The following is a 26663-nucleotide window of genomic DNA, read 5'->3' on the forward strand; positions in this document are numbered from 1 at the left end:
AAACCATCACTGCCCTGATGCAGAGACTTTCCAGGCCCTCCTGCAGGTGAGGCTGGAGCCCCGAGCGCCTCCCTTCCTGTGTCAGTACTCCACCACTGTGGTCCAGGCCCTGGACACGTGCTCCTAACGTTTTTGCTGGAGGTAGCCACTATGAGGTCAGGCGTCCCGGTGGCCGGGCTAAGGGGGTGGGAAAAACCAGATGCTCTGGGGTGGGGACAGTGGGAGCAGGCACAGTTCAAGGCTGGTCAGCTGGGCGAGGAAAGGCAACTGCCCACAAACCAGGAGGGCCCACTATGCGAGGGGACCTGCACCAGGGCACAGAGGAGGAGGTCGGAGTGTGAGTCATGACAGAGGCCAGGGAGGGGCGGGGCCACGCGTGGTCAGGAAGGCCTGGAGGAGAGAGGGGCCCTGGTAGCCCTGACCGTTCTCGAGGATGGGGGTCACGTTGAGGAAGCTCTGGTTTCTAGCTAACTGGGTCCCAAGTCCCAGTGCCGGTATATGAATGCCTGGCTTCTAGATTTGGAGAACTCCCTTCCAAGAGGAGTCATTTAAAATTCCCCTGGTTTAGGGCTTCCCTGGTGGCGCAGTGGTTGAGAGTCCGCCTGCCGATGCAGGGGAGGCAGGTTCGTGCCCCGGTCTGGGAAGATCCCACATGCCGCGGAGCGGCTGGGCCCCTGAGCTATGGCCGCTGAGCCTGCGTGTCCGGAGTCTGTGCTCCGCAACGGGAGAGGCCACAACAGTGAGAGGCCCGCGTGCCGGAAAAAAAAAAAAAAAAAAATTCCCCTGGTTTAAAATATGAGCAATCAAAACGCACCAGGCGTCTGTGCTGTGCTTTTCCATTTCCAACAGACTCCGCTTGCCTGACAAGGTATCCTTCAAACTGAAGAGGCCCCAAAAGCCCAGCCCCAGACACTGAAAACGAGTCCACAGAACGCAGTACAAATAACGCATCTTATTCTGTATCAACTACTGGGCGTCGGGGCAGACAGTACCGTCGACAGCCTTAAATACGGGAGGGCGCGTGCAGAGAGCAGGGGAGCGGGGGGGGGGGGGGACGCCGAAAGGAGAAAGCCATGCCAAATTGAAAGAGGCAAGCGCCTCATTACGCCCCCTCTAAACCGGCTCTGATGAGGGACCGGAGCCCCCAAGACGAGGCGCCGAGCCGGGACAGGCCGGTCCACCGCCGTCCCGAGCGCTCAATGTCGGCCATTAGTTCTTCCCAATCGGGCGTCAATGTTCAACGCACACCCCAAAAAATATATAATACGAGCAATAACGATAACAATCTGCAGTGTCTCCGAGCTTCAGTACGTGACGTATGAGTCAAAGAAGCAGTTTCACTTTTCACTCGGAGAGCTGACAAGCATGACTGGAGGGGGAATAAAATAACATTCCGTTCGCATAAATATCAAGTAGGCTGCTTGCGCCTGCTGCGCCAGGAACGTATTCTCAGCCGTCATTCCGGCAGACAGGCCCAAGGACACTCATAACTTATTTTACAATCATTTAGTTTCAGCTCAAGTGGAAAACGTGACAACTTATCTCTGCTGACAAGATGCCATATCAAACCTTACAATTAACTCTCGTCCGATTATCTGCCCAGCCGATCATTAGCGGGGCCATCTTTGATGAACTGCTGCAGAGAGCATGCCTCGGTGATGGCCGTCAGCGCCAGGTGTGCGGATGGGTTTTCTGCTATCCCGGCTGATATTCAAATAGACCGGGCTCCACGCCTGTGATTCCCGTGGCCCTGCTTCTCCCAAGGGTCTCCAAACGTGTATGCCGGGGGAGGTGTCCTCCTGCACCTCGCTGGGAAGGAGTGGGGCATCCCTGCGACTGTCATGACCGCAACAACTACTGGCGTTCCTACCGCCATTGCAGTCCAACGCCCTTCCCCGATTCCCACTCTGGAGTGCATTTCAGGGAGCTGTGGACCCTCTGGAGGGATGTCTCCCTCCACTCTTCCGTACTGGGCTCGATTTGGAGAGTGGACACCCAGAATGTGCTGCAGGGAGCCCGCCACGCTATCTGGGGGAGCTGCCAGGAGTTCTGAGGGCAGGCTGATTGTTATTTCCTGTGTGCTGACGAAAGATAGGAATTGCTTTAAAATGCATGTTCACAAGAAGCCTGAATCTCTATTAAAAAAATAAAAAAAGGAAAAAAGGAAAAGGACCGACTGTGAATGCATATTAGCTCGCCTCTCTCTCACTTTCACATAGTCCCTAACTTACTCATCTGGCAGGATCAGGAACAATATATTACTAAAAATCTTTGTTTTTTGGTATTACAAGAATTCAAAATGATCAAAGACAGGGCTATTTGTCAGTGCCGGGCTGGGGTGGAGGGAATCAGCTGAGGGTTAAAACCTTCCAAAAACTCAAGATGGAGTCCCTGTAGGAGCTGGTTAATTAAAACCTATTCCCTTCAAGACAAAGCCAACAATCTAAAGCTAATTTGGATCTTCACTAAGGGCTCTGTTCTTTCTGAAGCTCAGAGAGATGTGTGGGCTGGTAAATAAAGAACAGGCCACCTCTGCCATCCAAGGAAATCACAACATCCCGGCTGCTGTTAAAAGGTGAGTGTGAAGTGAAGTTCAAAACCTCACCCCTTCTCACAGTCCTTTTGACGGGAGCTTTCAACAGGAGGACGTTTACTTGAATCCCAATCTCTGAAGATGTTTCAGAGCCCGGCATATTGTCCGGTTCCCTTTGCAGCTAGCGGCGCTCACACAGAGGTACACGGTGTCAGAAGAAGGGGCAGCGGGGACACTGCGGGGGGCCCAGGAAGATGACAGGTGTTGGGGAAAAGGGAGAGACAACACAGTGTTAGACTGAGTTACAAAAGTGGGAGGAAAGGAATACAATAGGAGGGGCTAGAATGGAGAGGAAACATAGGGAGAAGTATTTCCTACCCGGGCTGTGTTCAGTTACACCCAGAGGTCTCTGTAAACGACGCTGGAATTGGTCTTCATTTACATGAAGCCCTTACTTACTGAAACATGTTTCTATGACAGCCTTATTAAAAAAAAAAAAAAAAACCCACAAACTCTGATCGCTAATTAGGGTTCGGAGTTTCATTTTGAGGCAATGAAAAATGTTCTCTGATCGACTGTGGCGAAGGTTGCACATTTCTGTGAATATACTAAAAGTACTGAATTGTAGACTTTAAATGGATGAAGTTTATGTGCTGTGAGTTTTAGCTCACTAAAGCTATTTTAAAACAAAAGAAAAGGGCGGGGGTCCATTGTGTTCAATGCTAAAACGCCACCAAACAGGGAAGACAAAAGAAGGTAATGGGAGGGACCAGCAAATGCAGGTTCGGTGTCAGAGCAGGGGGTCCGGGTGGGGGGGGGCGGTCGGACGACACTCAGAAACTTAAGCTAAGGCCGTTCACAAGACTTAGGTCACAAAGTTGAGTGTGGGGACTGGATGTGGCTCCCTGGGCCTCCAGACAGCCACCAGGACCTGGTTCCGGGTCTCAGAGAAGAGGTGGACCCTGGGATGTTCTGTCCTTCTCTGAGGGAGCCGTCCCGCCCTCCCGCGTGTCCTGTGCAGCAAGGGCGGAGCAGCCTCACTCCTCTCGTTTCCTCACATCCTCCCCCCTCCCTGAGCTACATCCGCCTCCGCTCTGGCCTCCTGGTGCACGCCGTTTCCTTGCACCCGGAATCACCTTGTCCCCGTCCCTTCTTGCCCGCTACAGCAGGCTCTGTGAGTGCGTCCGTGAGCCTCATGCCGGATGGTCAGCCTGTACTCATACCATCACCCGATCTGGGGAAGGCAGGTCAGGACTGTATATTTCAGCGTCAAAAATTAAATTGTTCTCTGGCGGAATTTTAGCTGAATCAAGCGCACAAAGTTTAAATTAATCCAGTGTACTCCGAAAACGTGTACAGGCACTCTGAGCAGCACCGTTCGGTGGAAATGAAATCACTTCAAGAAATGCCTGCACCTCGTTTTACATAATCAGTCATAACCATTTCTCAAGTGGGGCGCTTACAGCTGCTCAATGACAAAGAGATTCTCTTTCACGTGGGAGGCTCCACTGGCTGAGCAGGTTGGGGAACGGCTGAGATGACTAGAAGAAAACTCAATTAGATAGAGAAGTTAATTAAATGCATGATCCCTCTTCGATAACGTAAATTTCCCATCTTTAGAAACTTAGCTGTTTCTATTAAAAGTCACTTGGAATCAAATTCCCAACTCCTGCACAGGAAATGGTCCTGTCTGAGGCAGGAAAGGCCAGCTTCAGTTCTGCAAGTCCCCAGCGGGCTCTGTCCAGGGTCCTGAATATGTTCACTTGGTTCCTTCTTCTCAACGTACAGAAATGCATCAAAACAAGGCTGTTTCTTCATGACCCATCCCTGCTCTTACTCTACTGATATCACGTGGTTTGAAAAAGTAGAGCGATGGTGTCCCCAGCTTTAAGAAAACCTGATATACAGAAGCCCAGACTAAAACAGGAGGTCATTTGGTTGTGATACACCATCCCATTGCTCCAGGGTCAAATGTCAAAAAGGTCAATAATCTAAAGAGTAGAGTGTGCTTCAGTGTGCTTAACTATTTCCCTGATGCTTAGATGGACTGAAAAATTCTGACCATAAATCAATACTTTTCATATATTTTCCATATTCGGAATTATTGCACGAGGGCAGTTTTCAAGGGATGTGGGCCCAAGAAAATGAGTATTTGTGGGGCTCGGGATACCTGATGCTAAACTGCTCCCAGAAGCTTTGTGCTCCCCCCACGGCAGTGTGCGAAGGCACCCGAACCATCACGTCCCTGAAGCCCAGGAGCTGATGCACATTCCAGCTCCTACCCTGACCATTTCCCGATGAAGAAGTCCATGGTCCTCAAGATGGACAACATCAAGGGGCCCAAGAGGGATGCAGATGGGGGGCAGGAAGAGAAGCACAGGACGAGTTCCTCAGAAGGAACTAGCACAGCTGTGGAATCAGAAAAGCAGTTCAGAATCCCACCTGGCTATGTGACTGGGTAGTTCATCTCTTTTGGCCTCAGTATCTCCACATGTAAAATGGGCAGGACAGCACCCCTGAACACCTGCCCTCGGCCTGCCGCAGCCCGGCCTCTCCTTCTCCATCCTGCCCAACACCGACTCCACCCTCCAGGTGTGCAGGCCAACAGCCCCGGGCCATCCTGACTCTTCTCCTCCTCTCACGTCCCACACCAGTCCAAGAGGACACACCACCACACAGGGCTTGGACCCTGTGCTCACTGTGGTACTGACCAACTGCCAGACAAATGAGTGGACAGACAGACCCACTCACCCCGTCAGGCTCTCTTCTAGAGCTGTAACAACGGAAGTAAATAAAACAAATCTCCTGTCCTAGAGAGCTGATGTCCTGGTGAGGGGATATCATCAATAAACACACACTAGACACAGACTCACACATTAGAGGGATGATGATAGATGCTGAGTGGACGGGTAATCTAGGTGGTCCTGGAGGGTCACTGACATGCTCTTAGCCTCCTTTAATCCTGAAGACCATGTAAACATGGCCACAAAGGGCAATCAAGTTTTTTAAAACAAGTCATCCACAAATAACAACTGCTGGTGAGGGTGTGGAGAAAAGGGAACCCTTCTGCACTGTTGGTGGGCATGTAAATTGGTGCAGCCACTGTGGAGGTTTCTCAAGAAACTAAAAATAGAACTACCATAGGAGCCAGCAATTCTAATCCTGGGTAGAATTTATTTAAAAAAATAAACAAACAAAAACGACTAATTCAAAAAGATACGTGCATCCCAATGTTTACAGCAGCATTATTTACAACTGCCAAGATATGGAAGCAACCTAAGTGTCCGTCGACAGATGAATGGATAAAGAAGGTGTGAGAACTCTATCTACCTCTATCTATACATCTAGATACCCACACAGTGGAATACTACTCAGCCATAAAAAAGAATGAAAATTTGCCATCTGCAACAACATGGATGGCCTTGGAGGATATTAGTGAAGTAAGTCAGACAGAGAAAAACAAATACTGGTATCACTTATATGCGGAGTCTAAAAAAACTAACTACTGAAGATAGTAAAAGAAACAGACTCGCAGATATAGAGAACAAACTAGTGGTTACCAGTGGGGAGAGGCAAGGGGGAGGGCAAGACGGGTAGGGGATTAAGAGGAACAAATTACTATGTATAAAATAAACTACAAGGGTAGATTGTACAGCACAGGGAACGCTGCCAATAGTTTGTAATAATTATAAATGAAATATAACCGTTAAAAATTGTGAATCACTATGTTGTATACCTGAACCTTACCTAATACTGGACATCAACTATGCCTCAATTAAAAAAAAAGAAAAAAGAATAACCATCCAATAAGTTGAAACTAAGGAATCTGAACACAGAACTGCAACACAAAAAACATATATTACTGATATGAAAAGAAGATTATAAATTTAGGGGGAAAGTTCTGATAACTATTAGAGAGGATCTGGGACGTTCACGCTTAGACATCCCGAGATTAAAGCTGGACGAAGTACAGTGCCGACAGCAGACAGCTCACGGATTCCTGCCGGGGTGGGAGCCCAGGGCCAGACGACCCTCATCGTGAAGTCCTCCTGGCCCCTCTTCCCAGCTCCCACACAACACTGCACTCCTTTCATTGCCTTCTGAGTGCTGTGATTTGGCTCTGGGGATGCTTCCCTTATTTGGTGGTGTCCCTCTGAGTTTTAACTTCTTTACGTACGCTTAGCAGCCAGTAGGCACCAAACACCCAAAATAGATGCTCAGTAAAAAGTCTTCCAAAAAAAAAGAAACGCCAAAACACAAACTGCAGCGCGTGCGCGCACACACACACACAAACAAAAAAATCCACAACAGACAAACAAACAAAAACCCCACATTTAAGGAAAGTCTTTGAATGCTGGAAGAAACAAAAATCCGTGTATCTATCATTGTATATCTGTGACCTAGAGGTTTTAGATATTATTTAAATGCCAGCTGAAAAAATCTGCATTAAATACCCTCACAGTTTTGAGCCCTTTGTAGAATAAATGATTACCCTATGAAGATGATAAATTGTATCTTCTTTTAAAAAAGATCTAGATTTCCCTTGGGCATCATCACATGTCACGTTATGTTATGTTTCAACTCAACAGATGGCTTTTTTATTTTGGATGAAATCAAATGGTAATTTGCAAAGTCATAGAAATAATATCTTCTCAACATTTAAAATGATACTTGAAAAACTTCTTGTTCTATGTCATCTCACTACTGTCTCCTAAACCGTGGGACAGGAGGTTTGATTGTGGTTCCCAAGCCTTTGTTGATGCTGGGTGGCACGCCAGTGAGAGATGGTATCAGGTGCCTCAAACGTCGGGCTGCTTGAAAGAGAGGCCCCACAAGTCTCAGAAACTCTATTCCTTTCCGTCACACCTGGGCCCTAACAATCGCCCCAGTCAGTGGATTGGAGGCTCCTGCGCGGGACTCCCTCCCACCTTGAGCCACTAAGCCCACGGCGGAGCTTTGAAGGGTTGGGTTCCATTGGTAATCCCCCCTCAGCAGTCTTGCACAGAAAGCCCTGGAGCTGGAGCAGGGCAACTGGCAACCACTGGGGACCAAAGGTGACAAAGCTCCCCACTCGGACGAGCATGACCTTGACGACATATTCAGAGAGCGTTTGCACGTGCGCACACAGACACCAGCCCACAAATAACTACCCGGCGCCCGCTTTGTGGGAAGCACTGTTTTAGGTCCTGGGAAAATAGCCGGACGATACTATGTGTTTAAAAAAACAGATCCAATTAACACTGCAAAAACCAAACACATCCAATTGTAATTCTGTACTGCATGTGTGGATGCAAGAGACACTCAGAATACATTTACCTAAATTTGCATCGTGAGCTGCCTTGGTCACCTGTTTCATACCTATACACCCTTCTAACAGAATAAACCTTTTTCATAAAAATATGGGACAACAACTCCATAGGTAAACGCGAGGATTTGTCCCATGAAAATCTTTTTTGGAAAAGTGTGAGATGATTTCTTTAACTGCCACCGAAAAGAGAATATTTCTCTTTACTGCTGTTTCAGAATTTTGCTAACGTGCTGCTGATGACTAACGACTGTGCTACGTATTTTATGTAGATTCCAAGGCTGGGGTTAACCTCTAACTTCCTCTGCCTGAACGCTAGATGTATTCAACTCACTCATGTCTCCAACTAGCGGCAGCTGAGGGCTGGGGCTGAATTCATTTGAATAAAGAACTTGAGACATTCAGGTCGTCTGTACTTTGAATTCTGGAATCAGTCTCGTGTGGTATTAAGAAGATGAGGCCAATGACCTTTCACTTCTGATTACACTGTTAAAACAACTGTATTTAAAATACTGACCAGGTCACAAATACATATTAGGTAGGATGATAAAAGGTTCCCCAAGCCAGAGGGCAACTGAGTAGATCAGAGTGGGCTGTTTTGTTTCCACGCCAAACCTGTAGTTAAGATTTCTCCTTCTTTCGAAGGAGCCTGAGTGAGAGCTTCCTACATTTGGCAAGTTCTACATTCTGATGGTGCCAAAACTGCCCAGTCCACGCAGGGAGTGGCAGGCTGGCACGGTGCCATGCAGCTGAAGCCCAAGATTCTGATCATCTAGGTTACAAGGATACTGCTGACTCTGTACTGGAAGAAAATGAGTAACTCTCATGGACAGTACCCATGAGGAACAAAGGCTGCACACATGGTACTCAGATGAGCCACCTTGACTAGGGTGACAGTCACCCTGCTTTGCCTGGTACAATCCCTGGTTATGCCTGTTTCCCAGCATAATTAGTAACATATGGTCACCACAACCTTAATCCCACTCTGCCATCATTTCTGAAAATGACAAAAAGAACAAAGTTCAAAGGAAATCTGATAATTATGGTTATTAAGCTTTGGGCAAGTAAGGTTTCCTGAAAGTCGAAAAGCCCCTCTAAAATCCTACCCTAGGACTTCCCTGGTGGCGCAGTGGTTGAGAGTCCACCTGCCGATGCAGGGGACGCGGGTTCGTGCCCCGGTCCGGGAAGATCTCACATTCCGCGGAGCGGCTGGGCTTGTGAGCCGTGGCCGCTAAGTCTGCGCGTCCGGAGCCTGTGCTCCGCAGCGGGAGAGGCCACAGCAGTGAGAGGCCCACGTACCGCAAACAAAACAAAACAAAAACCTACCCTACTTTTTTGTGTTCTTTGCTATTGAATCTCATGATGATTTCATGTCAATCTCAAAAAACCAAAACAACAAACAAACAAAAAACACGCCTGGGACTTGTAAATGCTGGAGAAGTTTGTTATGTGACAGATAATCATGTTAACTCGCCAGAAAATCTGTTGAATATTATACTTGGGATAGTTGTCCCTACTAATAACCCCATGGATGAAGATACCATGAATAATATCTCCATTCAAAACCACAGACCAAAAATCATTTCATTTCTGAAGTGGTGTTTAAAGTACAGCCTTTTTCAGCAGTTTAATAATACTGGCCCTTTTTCAATGGTTTAATAATATTGTGGCCAAATGAGTGACTCTTATTTTGTCTTTTCCACAAAAATGAGAAATCGGAGTGTAACCTCTAAAATTAACGACGGTGTTTGAAAACTAAGATTAAATTACTTCTGACAAAAAGCGATGAATAATTTAGCCTTCACTCCAGAACATTCTTTTTAAAAAAGAACTGACTTCATTTGTACTCCTCTAATTTTGTCCTTTTAACTTCTAGCACTGTCTTGGAATTTGGGCTTTGTCCTGGCAAAAGTGAAATAAAACGCAATAAAATACAATAAAAAAGAAAGTGTCTGGAGATCCTGCGTTGGATCTGCTTTGAGTTCAAAGCATTTTCCTTATCGTGGCTAAAAATTTTGTCAATATAGTTCAATCAGATACTGGGGTGGATCTTTGGGGAAATTGCTGTAAAGTAAAATGAGAGATAAGATTGTGTTCCCAAACATAGTAACTGACATTTTCCTCTTCTTCCTTAAGCAGAAGCCCAGCCCCCCTGTGGCCGGCACCAGGGTGGGGGAAGGATGCGGCGCCCCGGCCGAGGAGTGGAATCTATCGCCTGCTATCCATCCAAGGACCGCTCATCCCCATTCTTCCCACTGCTGCCTCTTGTCCCCTGGGGTGAGGTTAGAAGCAGTGACGCCCCACCAGCCTCCCCAAGCAGGACGAGGCCTCCTTGCTGCCTCCACGGTGCCCCTGCCCCCGTTCCTCAGGAATACATGTCTTTGCCTCTTCTCCCCTCCGCCCCTGCAGAAGGTTTCCGTCCGTCCATAATTTTCTCTCGAGCACACTCTCGCCAACTGTCCCCGCCCACACCGCCGGTGATGCGCTACAGCACAGCCGAGGCTGGGACCGGGCGGCCTCTCCAGCTCTTCACTGGGATTCTGTCACTTGCGAGGGTGGAGGAAACTCCGGGAATCCGAGGAGGGAGGGATTTTAGGGTCCCCTGAGCACAAGACTGGAAAGGCCATCTAGGTCCACTGGGGCTATAACCCCACGGTCACCCCGTTTCCCGCAGCCTCAGACTGCAGCGCAGATGCGTCCCGACCCTGAGCGGCTTTAACTAGCCATCACCTCACCCTCCATATCCCAGCAGCGAAGGGCTCTTGGGGGCAGTTTTGTTGCTGTTTTTAGTATCTTCTCTGATTTCCTGGCTCTGGCTCAGAAAAGGAAAAAATAGGCGTTACGTATTTTCTTCCATGAAATTCAAGTTCGTTTTCTAATCCTGGGTCTCAGGACACTTTTTCACAGGTGAAGGCATCTCTTCTGTCTTTTCCAGAGGAACCGAGTCTGACCTTTAGAACTACAGTTGTCCGAGTTCCCAGAACATCCCGCAGGCCGCGGGGTGCATCTAGGGGGTGGGGTGCAGCATGGCTGGGCTCGCTCGGTTCTGCCAGGGTGTTTAGGTAGCTAGGACAGCTCAACGTGTTTCTGTCCTTATTTCATGAGGGTCAGTGGAAAATGGAGAAAAAGAAGATGTTGATATTCGTGAAAAGAGCTCGGCACTTATAAGCTTTATGTGCAAGACGGGCACAAGGATGGATTCAGGAGGCGCACTCCAAGTGGCAAATCTATAGCCTTGGATACTCAGGGGGTTTGGGCAGATCTGTTCTATTGTGAAGAAAGAGAACACAATGATGACATGGAGACACGGTGCAGAAAACTAGGCTGGGATGAGGCATAATTAGGAATTGCACAGTATCTTCTAGCTCTTTCGAAAAGCACAGCCCTGCCACCACTCTCTTCTGAAGTGTTACAGCCATTGTTCTTACAAATTCAACTTTTTTTTGGCCATGCCGTGGCGGCTTGCAGGGTCTTAGTTCCCTGACCGGCGATCGAACCCACGCCCCCTGCCAACGGAAGTGCGGAGTCCTAACCACTGGACTACCAGGGAATTCCCACAAATTCAACTTTAATACATGAAAGAAAATCAGTAACAAAATTATATACTTAAGTATCTGACTGTATCTGACTTCACATCTGGAAAGTCTCAGGAAGAAGCCTATTTGTTCAAGCCGTGCTTGTGTGGGCAGGAGACGGGGCCGGGCAGGACCGGGATTCAGAGCCTTGTTCTAGGTCCACGCAGATGAGAACATTCACTGACTATTAAACATTGCAATTTGCTCAATGCAACGAAATGAAATGCAATGAAACTGTGATTCATCCTCTACCGTGGACGCTTCACGCATGTGAATAATTCCACTTACTGCCGGTACAACGTCTGCTTTCCGGGACACAGGACAGGCCCCGCGCAGCTTCCCCATGACTCTACCCAGTTGCTCTGAATTGAATTGGGTCTCCTGGTATCTCTGTAACTGTCTCCCCTGTGTGGCAAGTGGCAGAATGGGGACAGGGACTCAGGCATCCTGACTTTGGTCTCTGTTTGCCCCACCAAGTCCCAGCTCCCCTTCTGCTCCCTGCCCCCAAAGCCTCAAATGCCCCCCCCCCACCTGCTCTCCTCTTCTTGGCCTTGCCAATGCCAGTCAAGGACCACGCTTTTCTGATCAATTAAAGTTGCAAACTGAATTAAGTTTGCTACTAACGAAGTGCAAGTGGAAATTCTCAAATGTTCATGGCTTCATTTGTGTTTTTTTCTAACTACAGAATTCATATTTGAAATAACTTTAAAAAATTTTTACATAAATAATAGGTATTCATTTCTGAAAGCTCAAAAGAGAACAAGGGGAAAACAGTTAAGATCTCGTATAACTCCCTCACCCCGCACTCTTTCCACCCAGGAGCCCTTTACACACACCCTGCCCAGCCCATCGACGCATAAAACACGTGATCCTGCCAGCTGTGTGACCTGGGGCCAGTTATTCAGACTCTCTAAGACTCAGTTTTCTCATTTAAAATGAGGATAAGAGCACTGCCACACAGAACTGTAACAGGTTTAATGAGCAATGTGTCTAAAGCACTGATCCAGGGCTACTGCAGGGCGGAGAGCATCAGTACATTACATAAGCCCGAGGGGAAGCTCACTGGGCAACCCGTTCTCAGCCCCGGGAACAGAGAGGTGAACTAGATGGAGTCCTCGCCCTTAAGAAGCGTACATTCTAGTGGGGAAGATGACAGATGATAAAATCAACGAGTGAATTACGAAGGTTGGAAGGGGAGAGTGGTATGGAGGCAGTAAAGCGGGGAAGAGGGCTGTGGGCAATTTTAAGCTGGGAGACACAGAGGCCTCACAGACAAGGTGGTATCTGATGGGACATGAGGGCAGGGAGGCCATGTGCGCCTGGGGAGAGGTTCCCCAGCTCGGCACGGGACCAGGCCGCAGAGTGGGTGGGACCACACGAGGGTGACGCTGAAGCCGGTTCACAGCACGGTGACACCTACTGTTTACATGAACATCCTTCCAAGTTATTACACGGAAGGCAACATTTTCAGGGCTACGTGGCATCCCTTTGTGGGGCTTTACTGTAATTCATTTAACCAGTCCTCTGCTGCTCGTCACAGAGGTGGTTTCCTATGCCTGGACTATTTTCAGATAGAGTAGAGAAACTTAACACATCTATAATTAAAGCCAGTTACGATGTAATCCAACTTTTGGAAATAAGTAAGAACACAGACATACACACTGGAAGGGGACACATCCCCCACACTAAAAGCTTAGGGTAGGAGTTTTTTTGTTTTAACAGCAAAAAGCTTCTCTGCTTTTTTAATTTTTCTAAAATGTAACGTTTTATAATTAGGGAAAATGCAAAGTTATTATTGCAAAAAATGAAAGAAGGGATAAGGTAGTTAACCCACTTGCTAGAAGGAGGAAGAAAGGCTTCCTAGAGTAGGCTGAAGTATGCATAACGGACACCAATGGGATCCTCTGTGTTTTAGCCCCATGATGGACGGATGTCACATTCATTGACTGGTGAAACTTTTTACATAAGTACGTCTATCATCCAGGCTTCTAGAAATCAAAGAATTTTAAAAGTGAAAAACAGAGCATGATGAACACAGTGCTAAGGGAAAAAAATGAATATTGTTTGAAAGGACAAATAATTTCTTAAAAAAAAATTAACTGTCCAGGCACTTGTATTCACGTGATTTGATGGCTAACACTTTGGTTTACAGTTTTGCCAGCGCCCTGGGAAGACAGACGTGAATAAAAACCGGGTGCTGGGGCTTCCCTGGTGGCGCAGTGGTTGAGAGTCCGCCTGCCGATGCAGGGGACGCGGGTTCGTGCCCCGGTCCGGGAAGATCCCACGTGCCGCGGAGCGGCTGGGCCCGTGAGCCATGGCCGCTGAGCCTGCGCGTCCGGAGCCTGTGCTCCGCAATGGGAGAGGCCACAGCAGTGAGAGGCCCGCGTACCGCAAAAATAAATAAAATTAAATAAATAAAAACCAGGTGCTGGTTCAGGCAATAACCCGAACCTTGACTGCTTCAGATGGTATCACAGGATGCTAATTTTTCCAGAATGGGTGGCCCGGACGGACGCTGCTGGCTTACGAATCTCCTCTGGGGGCCTGAGCTGCATGTCTTGCTGGCGCTACCCCTGCCTTCTGATTGATGGGGGCCTGACGGGCCCCCAGACTTCAATTTCCCTCTGCGCCCTCACCATCAAGGCGTCTTCGAAGGGAGACGGTGAGGTGGTGCTTCTGGGACATTTTGACATAGAAGGAAAACAGCCCTCAGACAGAGGATCTCTGAGGGCTGTTTCGGGGAGTGGACACGCTTGTTTCACTTTCTGCATCAGTGCAAAGCTTGCTGTGAAATGAACCAAGAGCCAACAGCTGGTTGCAAGGCGAGTTTCCCAATCTTGTAAAATTAAGCTTAAAATTCCGAAGTACATTTTTCTGTTTTCTAATTACATGATACACAGAAAGCACTTCCCAAGTAGCAACGCTTTATGATTTCAGAGTTCAGCTGGGACCACGTGCTTGTAGACACTCTGAAGTACGGATGCCCGTGTGAAACGGTGACTGGCGTATGGTTGCGATCCTGGCTAAATGCTGCAGAGAGCAACTCTGGCGTCAGAGCTGAGATCCTGAACTGCAACCAAGATGGAGAGATCAGGCGTGGGAACTGCGTAATGTATTTATCAGTAATATCAAGCTCCCCAATACTAGATTTTAAATTCAATTATAATTATTTCCTTCTAAATAAGTACACATTTTAAGAGATTCTGACGTAGACAAACATTTCCCTGCAAATGTAGTAAGATTTAAAAAATCCCACTGCAGAAATAATGTAGCAATTAAAATAGCATTTATAACAAAATATGTTTAAAATGTTTCTTCCTATAAAAGAGTAAAATTTTAAGTCATTTAAAATAATCATCTGTTTCCTCATGACATAAAATTTTTAGTATCATGTAATTAATATTAATATCACTTTCTGTTAATAACCTTATCTGTCAGATAATAAAGCAAAGATGTAAGGAAAGATATTGAAAGAAGTTTAAGAATGCAAAACCAAAGTAATGTACAAGTACCAAAGGAGTAAATACACAGAGGGTTTGATGATGACCCTGATCTGTACAAAGCTACCTGTCAGCCGTATCTATCAATCATCTCTCACCCTACCTACCTACCTACCTACCTACCTACCTATCTTATCCATCCATCCAGCCAGCCAGCCACCCACCCCCCCATCTATCTCCCTATTTTTATCTCTATCTATCTATCTATCATCTATTACCCTATCTACCTACCTAATCTTATCTGTCCATTGGTCCATCCATCCATCCATCCACCCACAATCTCTCTCTATCCCTATCTATCTTTATCTATGTCTATTAACTATCTATCTATCATCTATCCACCTACCCATCTCCTTCTAACCATATTACAACCAATTGTATTTTTATAACCACTCCTCTGCTACATTTACTTCTACTCCTTTCTTCCTTATCAGTATCTAAAAAATTTTAAGCCCTTTAGGTCTTTCCCTCTTTGTATGCATGTGTAAATAACAGGAAGCAAGGGAAGGATGGAAAGAGATCTGACCAAACTTTATTCTAATAACTGAAAAAGTCACCAGGGAGACAGCATCACTGAAGTTTCTTAAGCTATTTGATTCCTAGGTTGAGGACTTGAGCAAAGCAGAGAAAAAAAAAATGAATATTTTCCTGGCCCCAAAGTGGTATGAAATCACGAGAAAAAGTCCTATATTGCTTAAACATATACAGTGTTATAAAATCAGATGGTTTAATGTTGCAAACACAAAAGCTCAGAAAGTTTTCTTTCCAGTTGGGAAATGGCATTATATACATTTGACAAATCTTTTATGCTACTCCACCTCGAAGTCATTGCATGCGGGGCAGTAAATGATGCTTTCTATCTGTTAAAAAAAAAATTACCCTAAAATTGAAAGTTTGCAACTAAAACTGCTGGGACCAAAAAACCACCAAACAAAAAAACTAAGTAACTGTAAAATTTTAGACTTCTGTATTTCAGGAAGCTTTAACAATTTACATTAATAACACGTTGTTGCGCTGAGACCAATGAGAAATGAAATACCAAATACTAAATACCAAATACTAAAAATACCAGTGGGATGGGAAATGCAAGTTTCAGCGACAACTCTACTGGAGACTTCTAGACTTCCGGGAGAATCAGGGGTTGCTGGGCTTGGATTACCTCCTTCTCTCCTAACCCACCTCTGCCTCGTCTTTCTACACCAGATGATAACCCATGCTGACTCAGGAGTTGGCTTGTAAAAGTCACAATCACTGCTCCCTGAAAGTCATGAGGGGCGCACTTGACTGCCCAGACTCAAGTCCAGACCTTTCGTGGATCCTTTTTCTAATCACCCTTCCTACCTTCATGCCTTGTCTCCAGCTAAGTTCCTTCATTACCCATGCCACAAAGTTCCCCAGACACATGCCCTTCCCAGCCTTCACACACACGCTTCCCTTCTCTGTCATCAGAGAAGCCAAGAGAAGAGAGAGTTTCCAGCACGATGGAGCGGTCACTGGGCTCCCCATCGCTAAGAAGCAGATGGCGACGGGAACCATGCTGTACCTGGGGTGGACAGCGTGGGTGGCCAGGCACCGGATGAGAGCAGTGTCCGGGCAGTGCGGGGAGGGAGGACAGATCGGGACGGATCAAAGAGAAGGCACCTGGTGAGTAGCTGGAGACACTGAGTGTAGACAGGAGTCCCAGGAGGGTGTATGGAGAAGAAGGCTGAGAAGGGGCTGGAAGGGCAGAGGGCCACGGAGCCAGGATGGGAGATCCCGGAGCAGGCCTGTCTGCTGAACAGAGGGACCCAACGTCCCTCTGTACCGTCTGAATCTGACGGTACAGGAAGCAGACAGGGTAACTGCAGAGGCAGAGTCCTTTGGAAGTGAGAGGTGATGGGTCCAGAGGTGGAAGGAGCAACACTTCACAAGGGCAGGGACCATGCCCCCCAATCCCCTGGCCAGCAGGAAGCAGCACAGAGGCTGCAGCTCCAGGTGCAGCTGGGGCGTGGGGTTGGGAAGATGAGTATGCGCCTTCCCCTGTTTCACCGGTGAGACTTAAAGAGGGTCATCAGGTGAGGGAGAAAGTGAAAGATTCAAGAGGAAAATTTTTGAAAGAGTCATTTTGAAAAATTATGCTCTATCATATTACTTTACGCTACTGTGTCAAAATTGTCCCAATTCCTGTGCTATACGGTAGGTCCTTATTAGTTATCCATTTTATATATAGTAGTGTGTATACTACCCAATGCTCTGTAATGACCTATATGGGAAAACAATCTAAAAAAGAGTGGATATACGTATATGTAGAACTGATTCACTTTGCTGTACAGCAGAAAGTAACACAACATTGCACATCAACTGGACTTCAATAAAGGTTAAAAGAAAAATTGTCGGGCTTCCCTGGTGGCGCAGTGGTTGAGAGTCTGCCTGCCGATGCAGGGGACACGGGTTCGTGCCCCGGTCTGGGAAGATCCCACATGCCGCGGAGCGGCTGGGCCCGTGAGCCACAACTACGGAGCCTGCGCGTCCGGAGCCTGTGCTCCGCAACGGGAGAGGCCACAGCAGTGAGAGGCCCGCGTACCGCAAAAAAAAAAAAAAATTGTCACAATTCTTTCCTGTAACTTTGACCCACTGTCCCGAGTTCAATTCCCTGGACGTACACAGGGTAAGGCTCCTATCTGTTACCTTGACCGCCATTCGCACGCAGTGTTCAACCCCGACCCCAGCTCCAGAAGAGTGGATCTCAATCCCAGCTGCACCTTACAAGCCCCCTGGGAACATCTGGTGCGCAGGCTCCACCCCAGGGCCAAAGAAGCCCATCTCCAGCCCTTGGCCCCAGGAGCTAGTACTTTTGAAAAGCACCCTCCAGAGCAGGACCAGGGACGCCCCTGCCCCAGAGGCCCCTCCCACCTCCCAATTCCTCCATCCCTATCTCTGACGTGGGTTCCAGAGCCTTCTCTACATCCCCATCCACTGCTGCGAACAATCCCCATTTGCCAGTGTCCTTCTGGAAATGTGGTCCCACAAGAGAGACGCCTCCTTCTCTTAGGGCAGAGGAAGTCTCGACGGCATTTCGGCAGATGAGCTACACCCAGGTCAGCCTCGTCGAGGCAGGGTTCCCCATTCTACGTGTGCACGGTTGGCTGGCTGAATCTGAATGCAGGATGTTTATCTTAGTTTCACTTTGTTAGTCCCGACCCATTCTGTGGTCTCTGAATAGGGAGGATGCTGAGATGACGCCCGCCAATGTGTCGTCCGCGCGTCCTCAACACGGGCCGACGGTCAAGGCCACCCTGGGTCTCCCTCAGGCAGGCAGAGTTCTTGGGGCAGCTGAGCGTGGTGGTGCAAAGTACAGCACAGTGGAGGCTGAGACACAGCCTGAGACGGAATCCAGCCTTGGCCACCGGCCTGCTGCTACCTCTGTTTCCTCATCTCAAATGGGGATGGCACTAGCCCGCCTCTTCCGGGTCCTCGTGCCTGACAGGCAGGGAGTGCTGGATGGATGTCATGTGACATCATCACTGGTAGTAGCAGCAGAACTGCCATGGGGCTGGTACAACCCCCGCCTTCTGCCTTGGGGGACGGTCTGGGAAGCTGAGTTGAAAGTCTCGCTGCGGGCAAGGCACTGCTTGGGTTGGCTGTAGTCATTCTCTCAAGAAAGGAAACAGCCTCCCTTTTCTTTGGGAAGGATTATCATTTAATTCACGGTGGAGCACAGTGATGGTGGCTGCTAGGGTCCATAAAACACAAGTCTTCATTGTTCAGACCAGGGTTTCTGGACCTCGGCGCTACTGACTTTGGACCAGATGGTCCTCTGTCATGCGGAGCTGCCCTGTGCACTGCAGGGCGTTCACAAGCTTCTCTGGCTTCACCCACTCGATTCCAGTAGGAAACCCCTCCAACCCCCTCAACTGTGACAACCTAAACTATCTCCAGACACTGCCACATGTCCCCAGGGGAGGGACACACAAAATCACCCCTGGGTGAGAACCACTGGTCTAGATGAAGATACCGAGGGCCAGAGAGACCAAAAGATATGGTCCAGGTACCGTAGCAACTGGCAACGGTATCCTGCTCTAACATCTGTTTAAAATGATTTCTAGACATTTGCCAGGCAGCAAGAGAATTGCTGGCCTGCAGGTATGCAATCTCCTGCTCCCGGTCTGATATGGGGGCAGCGTTTCCCCTAGTCAGCACCTGCTGCTAGAAATAGCTGTTAGGAAGGAACTGAGGAGGCAAAGTACAAAGTAACAACGTTCTGATTGGGAGGAAAAAAATACACCTTTTACCCCCTGCGGCCAGATACCCTAGGAAGCTTCTGCTTTCTCCTCGGTCCCATGCAGAGAAAGGGAAGCAGGTTCTGCCTGCAGAAGGGAACTGGGGTCATCCCTTTAATTAGGCCGACGAGCCTGGTGGGGGGAACAGACCGCAGCGGCCGAGACCGGGCGTGCCCAGCTTTGAGATGAGAGCCCACAGGTCCTTTAATACTGAGCTTAGCTGAAGGTTGATGACAACCCCCAGGGAATGGTTTCTGAATGCCAGCCAAGATTTGGGAGAAACAGATGAGAAAGGCAAAGTGCAGCAGAAGTGAGAGAAGGGAAAATGTCTACCTTCCCTTAAAAAGCAAGCTCTATGAAAAGATAAACAATTTTTATGATACGTTGTTTTAATACTAAGAATTCATTTCTCCTTTAAAAAAAATAACAGAGAGGAAAACTATAAGCTTTGGAATCAGAAAGACCTGGGTTTGAATTCTGGCTATTAAGAGTGTGGTCTTAAGATTCTCGACCTTTTGGAACCTCACTTATGAAACAGGGATAATGATTCTCAGGAAATGGGCATTAGATGTCAAGCTCCTGACACAGAGACGCAGCTGTACAAATTCAGACTCTACGTAAGATGGCCAAACAGGCACATGAAAAGATGCTCAACATCGCTAATTATTAGAGAAATGCAAATCAAAACTACAACGAGGTATTAACCCACACCAGTCAGAATGCCCATCATCAAAGAATCTACAAACAATAAATGCTGGAGAGGGTGTGGAGAAAAGGGAACCCTCCTCCACTGATGGTGGGAATGTAAATTGGTGCAGCCACTACGGGGAACAGTATGGAGATTCCTTAAAAAAACGAAAAATACAGCTACCGTATGATCCTGCAATCCCACTCCTGGGCATATATCCAGAGAAAACTCTAATTTGAAAAGATAAATGCACCCCCAATGTTCACAGCAGCACTATTTACAATAGCCAGGACATGGAAGCAACCTAAATGTCCATTGACAGATGAATGGATGAAGATGTGGTATACATATAAATGGAATATTACTCAGTTACAAAAAGAATGAAATAATACCATTTGCAAAAACGTGGATGGACCTAGAAAATATCACACTAAGTGAAGTAAGTCAGATAAAAACAAATATCGTATGATATAACTTACAGGTGGAATCCACAAAAACGCTACGGCTGAATTTATTTAGAAAACAGACAGACTCACAGACATAGGAAACAAACTTATGGTTATCAAAGGGGAAACGGGGTATAAATTAGGAATTTGGGATTAATAGATACATACTACTGTACATAAAATAGGTAGCCAACAAGGACCTACTGTATAGCACAGGAAACTACATTCAGTATCTCGTAATAACCTATAATGGAAAACAATCCAAAAAAGAATAGATATATATGTATAACTGAATCACTCTGCTGTACACCTGAAACTAACACAATATTGTAAATCAACTATACTTGAATTAAAAAGGAAAAAAAAAAGTGAGCTGTAGTGTCACACTACCGCCACCTGCTGGTCACATGATAAAATTGTTAGCATAGAATCCAAGAAGAGAAAAAAAAAAGTGCTCAAGCTGTAAAAATTAAAATTAATGAACTGACAGTAAACCTTCCCAGAACCCAAAGTTACGGCATGCTCTCTGTAATCTCAAATGCAGGGCTGCCTGCCCCTCCTGGGGCTGGCTCTATGAGAAAGGAGAAACCAAAGGAAGTGCAGGACACAACGACAAGAGCTGAAACCTGTGTTTCTAACTTCTACCATTAAAACAAGCCTTGTAAAAAATGTCCATGATGACAAAAAATATTTAAAAGTTAGCAAAAATGCAAGCGCTTCAGATTCAAGATTGGCTGTCTAATAACCATAGATTCTGGTGGGAAGATGTGTGGTTAAATGGTTAGAAGGAAATGGGCACACACACACCTTCCATGTGGAGGAGTGAAAGATGGGTATGGTTTTTATACTTGGGGCTGACAAGGCTGGACGGTGGCCTGGTGGAGGCAGGTGGAAGTGAAATGTTCAAGAGTCATCTGAAGCAGTGCAGTACTGCCGGTGATGGGCAGCCAGGGTGGCAGAAGATTAACTCTTGGAATGAAGCAATCAGAGATGGGGTGGAGCCATCAGAACAACCTGACAGTCAAGAGGGGTGGGGAGTTTGGCTGCCACGGCAACGGCCACCACTGAGACCCTCGGCCCACAGCTGGCAGTCACAGGAGATGGTGTGGCAGGCTGCCAGGCTTGCCGAGACACGCAGGACCCCTCGCAGATGGATGCACAGGGTTCACGGCATTGGCTCGGGCCCTCAGCACAGGTGGGATGCACCCGAAAATGCATTTTGCCTCGGAGCAAGATATAACAACTAAGTATACTACAAATGACCCCCCCGGGGTCCCCTGCCACCCACAGTCATGCTAACTCTTGGCTAGCACTTCTAGAGAAAATTACCTGTAGAGAAATGCTTAATCAAAAAATCACAGGCTCCCAATGAAATTGCAGAGAATTCTCAGCCAATAGTTGTTGCAGAGATAATTGTTCTGAATCTATCAATAAAGCTGAGCTGCCCCTTCATTGACTGCAAACACCAATTTCTTTCACCCAGGATTATAAGTTGGTGTTCACAGGCTCACTCCTGCCATTACCGTGATAAACAGCTGAAACCACAACAGGGTCTGACATGTAGATCAATTCTGGGTCCATAAAGAATCTACACAAGAGGTTCCAGGACAGGAATTTACAGCCACCAGTTTTTATTCTCTCTTGCTGCAAAAATTACTTCTGTCAAACACTTAGGAGAGTGAGGAAAAATGTAAAAAAATTAATTTTTCATGTACTACGGGAACAGCCTTTTTCAACGCAGAAGCTCAAGATGAATACGTTTCTGCATTTAAAAAATTACGCTGAGCAGCCTGTGGTGCTTAGCTGGAGTGGGACCCAAGCCTCTGTGCTGCAAGCCGGCAGACAGCGATCTGAAACCCTGAGCTGAGCTGTCTGCATTTCCTCTAAGGGCAGATGCGGGTCTCACGTTAGCAACGCCAAATTATATTAGACATCTAATTTTAAACCTCAGGTACTTAAATGTAAAACCTTACAGCAGTAATAGTCATAAAGCAGTGGGGCATTGCATTTCACAGAATGGATTCTTCTTTCTTCCCCCCTTAATTTAACCAGAACCTCCTGTTTTGTAGTTTCACACACCACAAAGTCATCTATCTAATTAGGAGTTGCTCACAGCTGCTTAAAAGACAGAAACCCCCAGGGTACCTGTGCGTCTAAAGGGGAAGACTTTACAGAGTTCTCTGGAGCCAAAGTCTTAATTTAGTGTGGACAAGGGGGCAGGGAAAAATGGAACCCCAACGTCATGTATTATCATGTACAATAAAAATGTGGGACAATGGGAAGGCATATTCACCAACACATGGTCATTTGGATTCAAAAGCTGCTTACTTCTCCCTGTCCCTGCTGCTAGCACAGTGTAAGCTTTTTTATGACCCTGACATCCAAACCAGAGACTGGGGTGAGGGAGAGAAAATGATTAAAAAAAAAAAAAAAAAGAGGGTGGAGTTTGTATTTCACTGCGACGTAAAGAGAAAAAGCATGACAGAGAGCTCTTAATCACTGTTTCTTTCTTTTGTGATTATTTTCCAAGCATGGCAGGGAACGTGGATGCCCAAGTTGAGGTCTTGAAATCCATTCATAAATGTGTTTTCTTGAAGTCAGCTGTCAGATCCTGTGCCCTGATTTTACTAACAACTGCTTGGCGTCTGGCAGGATGGTACTAACGGGAGGGAAGCCAGGACGTTACTCTGGCCGCAGGCAGACAGGGCTACTCCACACGCAGGCGGACCCGAATGGCCCAGGATTCTTGACGACGTGCACTCTGACCCAGGAAGTCTTGCTGGAGCCTGGGACTCTGCATTTCTAGGAAACTCCCAGGGGCTGTCAGATACCAGTCAGTCTGTGGACCACACTCAGAAGCAAGGATTTCGAGCAATGGTTCTCAAACTTCAGCATGCAGCATCATTCCGTGGAGGGTTTGCTGCCACAAAGGTTGCTGGGCCCCACCCCTGAGTTTCAGATTCAGTGGGTCTGGGATGGGACTTACGAATCTGCATTTCTAACCAGTTCCCAGGGGATGCTGCCACCACAGGTCTGGGAAACATATCTTGAGAAGTGCTGACGTAGACTCTAAGGCCTAGAATCAGGCCACCTGGGTTCACATCCCAGCCTTACCAGGACGTGACTCTGGACAAGCAGTATTGAACCCTTCTGTACCAGAGTCTCCCCACCTGGAAAATGGAGCTAAGAGCAGTATCCACTCCACGGGGATCAAATGCCCTCAATAAATATTAGCTCTCGTTATCATTACTACTGTTTCTCTTTTCAATCATATCTTGGGTGTGACATACCAGCCATCCTCCAAAAATACAGGCGTCAAGGAAGATGCCTGAGAAACTATAGGAATCTTACTTCTGTACAACATTCCGTTTTCTCTCTGGATCTTTGCTATTTAAAATGTCAGCTGTAAGCCTTAAAATAAGATGCTAATTAATTGTGCGATTCTGACCCGTTAATACTCATCTCTCTTCTTCCTCTCTGTCCTCATTTTCCTGTATCCCAACTAATACCTTGCACTTCCTTGTGGCCCCTCGACTGTTCCATGTTGCCCTTTCCTCCTCTTCCAGTCTCTGTCCAAACTGCCTCCATGTTTAGAACAACTTCCTCCTGTGGTTCTGCACACACACAATCCATCTGGTTCTTGAAACGCTGCTCAAGTTTCAGTCTCTTTGGGAAGTTTTCCTTGATTAACTCTCTCCATCCTTAAACTACCTGCACAATTTCACCCCGGGCTTTCTCCATCCACATCCCGCAGTAGGCTCGTACCAGGGCACAGACTGGCTTCTCATCTCCTGTGTTCACGGTTCAAGCTCTGGGGCATCAGGAAGCCTAGCTAGTCTAGTCTTTCACAAGCACACAATGTGATAGAACAATGGCTACCCGGTGCATTGGCATGTGAGAAATCGATTTGTAAATTTAAAAACAGCGTTCACCCGTAGGCAACCTCAGTCATACAGGTACTTTATAAATATGACCGTACGGACCAATACGATCGCCTTCCGTGGGAAGAGGCTTCTCAGCAAGTCAAGGGTCTGGCACTCACGGAGTCCCTGATGTGACGGTGTGGAGGTGCCCTGGCATACACACATGACCAGATGCAAAGAGCTCTCGGGTAGAGGGGAAGTTAGCTAGGGAGTCTTTATCAAAGAGATAATTATGCGAATGGAATATCTGTCAAGTGTGGGTTTTAGGTTAATAGGCTGCTTCCAATGCTTTTTCTGGAGGAATATTCTGAGTGTGGGGGGAGGCAAAGACTTGGGGTGAGGATCTTGCTTAGGAACTTGTTCTTCTATCCCCTCCCCAAATATAACTCCTACGGCGCATAAGGAACAGAACCTAGAGACCGCCGCCCTCATCAGGTGTGGTGGTGACTCAGCAGTTCTCACTCACAAGAGGAAAGCTTTAGAAAGGGTGCTGCCGGGCAAAGCAGCGTGTGCACCAGGCCGGGAAGAGCCAGCTGATGACTCCTGCCCCCCTCAAATGTGGGAGCGCACCTTCTCAGAGGGTGCCGGAATGAACCCACTCCGACAGTAAGGGTAATGCTCGTCGAAAAACGGCTGCATTTCCAAGTATTTGGTAATGCAATTAAGCATGTGAACTGCTTGCCCCCTAAAAAAAGTAACCATGGCAACCACAGCAGATGCTCAGTGACAGAAGCCACAGATGGGCACTGCCCTACATACCTACTGACCACGCAAGGGAGAGAAGGACACACCCATCTAAGATTAGAACACAGAGGCTTGCAGAGGTACGGCCGCCTGTCAAGGCCACCTGCTCGGCAGGTCGGGGGCCTCTGCCTGGAGCACGGACGTGTCTGCTGAGGAGGCCCGCACCAGGCCTGCCGGGGCACCTGACGACTATGAACGCACAGCTGTCGCGTTACAAGGGAATAAACTGTACGCGGTTCATTTATAATGACTTTAGCCTCTTCATTGAGCGTCTTAAGGTGCTGTCATGATTTCAGACGAAAGGTGGAAAGCCCAGTCCCTGAAGAGGCTGGAGACAGACGTTCGTTCTCTACCGAAGCATCCTGTTTTGTCTGAGGAAGGAGCCGGGAGCGTGCTGGGCACAGGGCAATGCCGTCCGTGCGCCCCAGGCCCGCGCCGCTGTGGCACCCGCTGGAGCTGCCTTTCGAGACCTCACTCCTCCTCCTTGGTTTGGAGATGCCTTTTCTTTAAGGCCTCTGCTCAGCAGTGTCTGATGGAGGAGCATGGAGTAACTAGAAATAAGATGATGTTTATCCAAAGCACACGTCCTGCTGCAGCAGCTCTGGGTCTACAGGGAAGACCTGATGCTGAATCTTTTAATTAGGACAAATTATGCTACTATTACTCTAAAACCCTGTCTGAGAGATGACACACTACAAGTGGGAATTCCTTTAAATACCGGTGAACAGGTCATAGACAAAACGCCACAGGCAAAGCATGTTGTGGTAAAGTGCAGCCTCAACGCTGCATAGTTCACGCACTCACACATTTGTCAAGATAGTTTCCAGCGTGCACATCTGTTTCCCTAGAAGCTGCCCACACTTTAAAAAAAAAAAAAAAAAAGGCAAGAGGGAAGACTCTCCAAAACTTAGATGATATACCAGGAATCTTGGAAAACGGATAAGGAGAATGAATTATGTGTTTTCCTCTGATGCAAAAACACTGCAAAGCCTAACCACATAAAAGGCACACTAATGATGGAAAGTGTAGGCCACCTCATGTAGGGAAGTGTGGTCAGGGGCATACCACCTGCAGTCGGGTCTCAGCCCTGCCTGCAGTCTCAGTTTCCAAATCTGTCAAGTGGGAACGAACATCTACTGCTCCCTGCACCAAAGAAGGTCACGAGATGCTGTGGGTGAGACAGCCGATCGAGGATAAAGTGCTCCACGGGCGGAAGGCGGGCCAGGCATCGTCGACAGGGTGGCCGCCCTCAGAGCGGAGCTCGGAGAGCTCGGGGCGTCACGTCCAGCCCCTGGCTTACAACCGAGGACCGCGAGGTGGCCGCAGGTCCGTGGGGCTGTGCCCTCTCTTACCACTGCTGATGGCTGAGTTTGCAATGACCGTAGCCTCGCTCCACTGGTCGGCACTGGAGACAGAGTAGGACCGTTGCTGCATGCCGTCCGGTCGGCTGTTGAAGGAGCCCAGGCTGACGCCGCTCGCCATCTGAGACCCAGGCGCACTAGTGACATTCCCTAGGAATAAACAAGTCAGGTGAACACCAGCGCGCACTGCACACCCGAACCGGCACGAGTTAGTCTAGGGGCTTACACGCCTGCACACCGTGGACCTGACACCGAGAGCAGCCGGCGTCCCGATACAGGGCAAGTGGAAGCATCACATGAAACCATGTTCCAGAGGAAAATAGGGTGAA

At 47.7% G+C, this 26663-nt stretch overlaps 1 protein-coding gene across 14 annotated transcripts in view; it reads right to left on the bottom strand.

Moving 5' to 3' along the window:
- Positions 1-26663, bottom strand: part of AGAP1 (ArfGAP with GTPase domain, ankyrin repeat and PH domain 1) — a 560573-nt gene that overhangs the window by 134421 nt on the left and 399489 nt on the right. For 9 of the 14 annotated variants that reach the window (XM_030865522.2, XM_060301678.1, XM_060301677.1 and 6 more), the window contains one exon: positions 26326-26484. The exons of the other annotated variants lie outside the window; for them this stretch is intronic. In XM_030865522.2, the coding sequence (XP_030721382.1) occupies positions 26326-26484 (159 nt within the window). The remainder of the gene's footprint in view (positions 1-26325; positions 26485-26663) is intronic. 14 annotated transcript variants of the gene reach the window in all.

This window comes from Globicephala melas, chromosome 7 (assembly GCF_963455315.2).
Source record: "Globicephala melas chromosome 7, mGloMel1.2, whole genome shotgun sequence".
NCBI lineage: Eukaryota > Metazoa > Chordata > Mammalia > Artiodactyla > Delphinidae > Globicephala > Globicephala melas.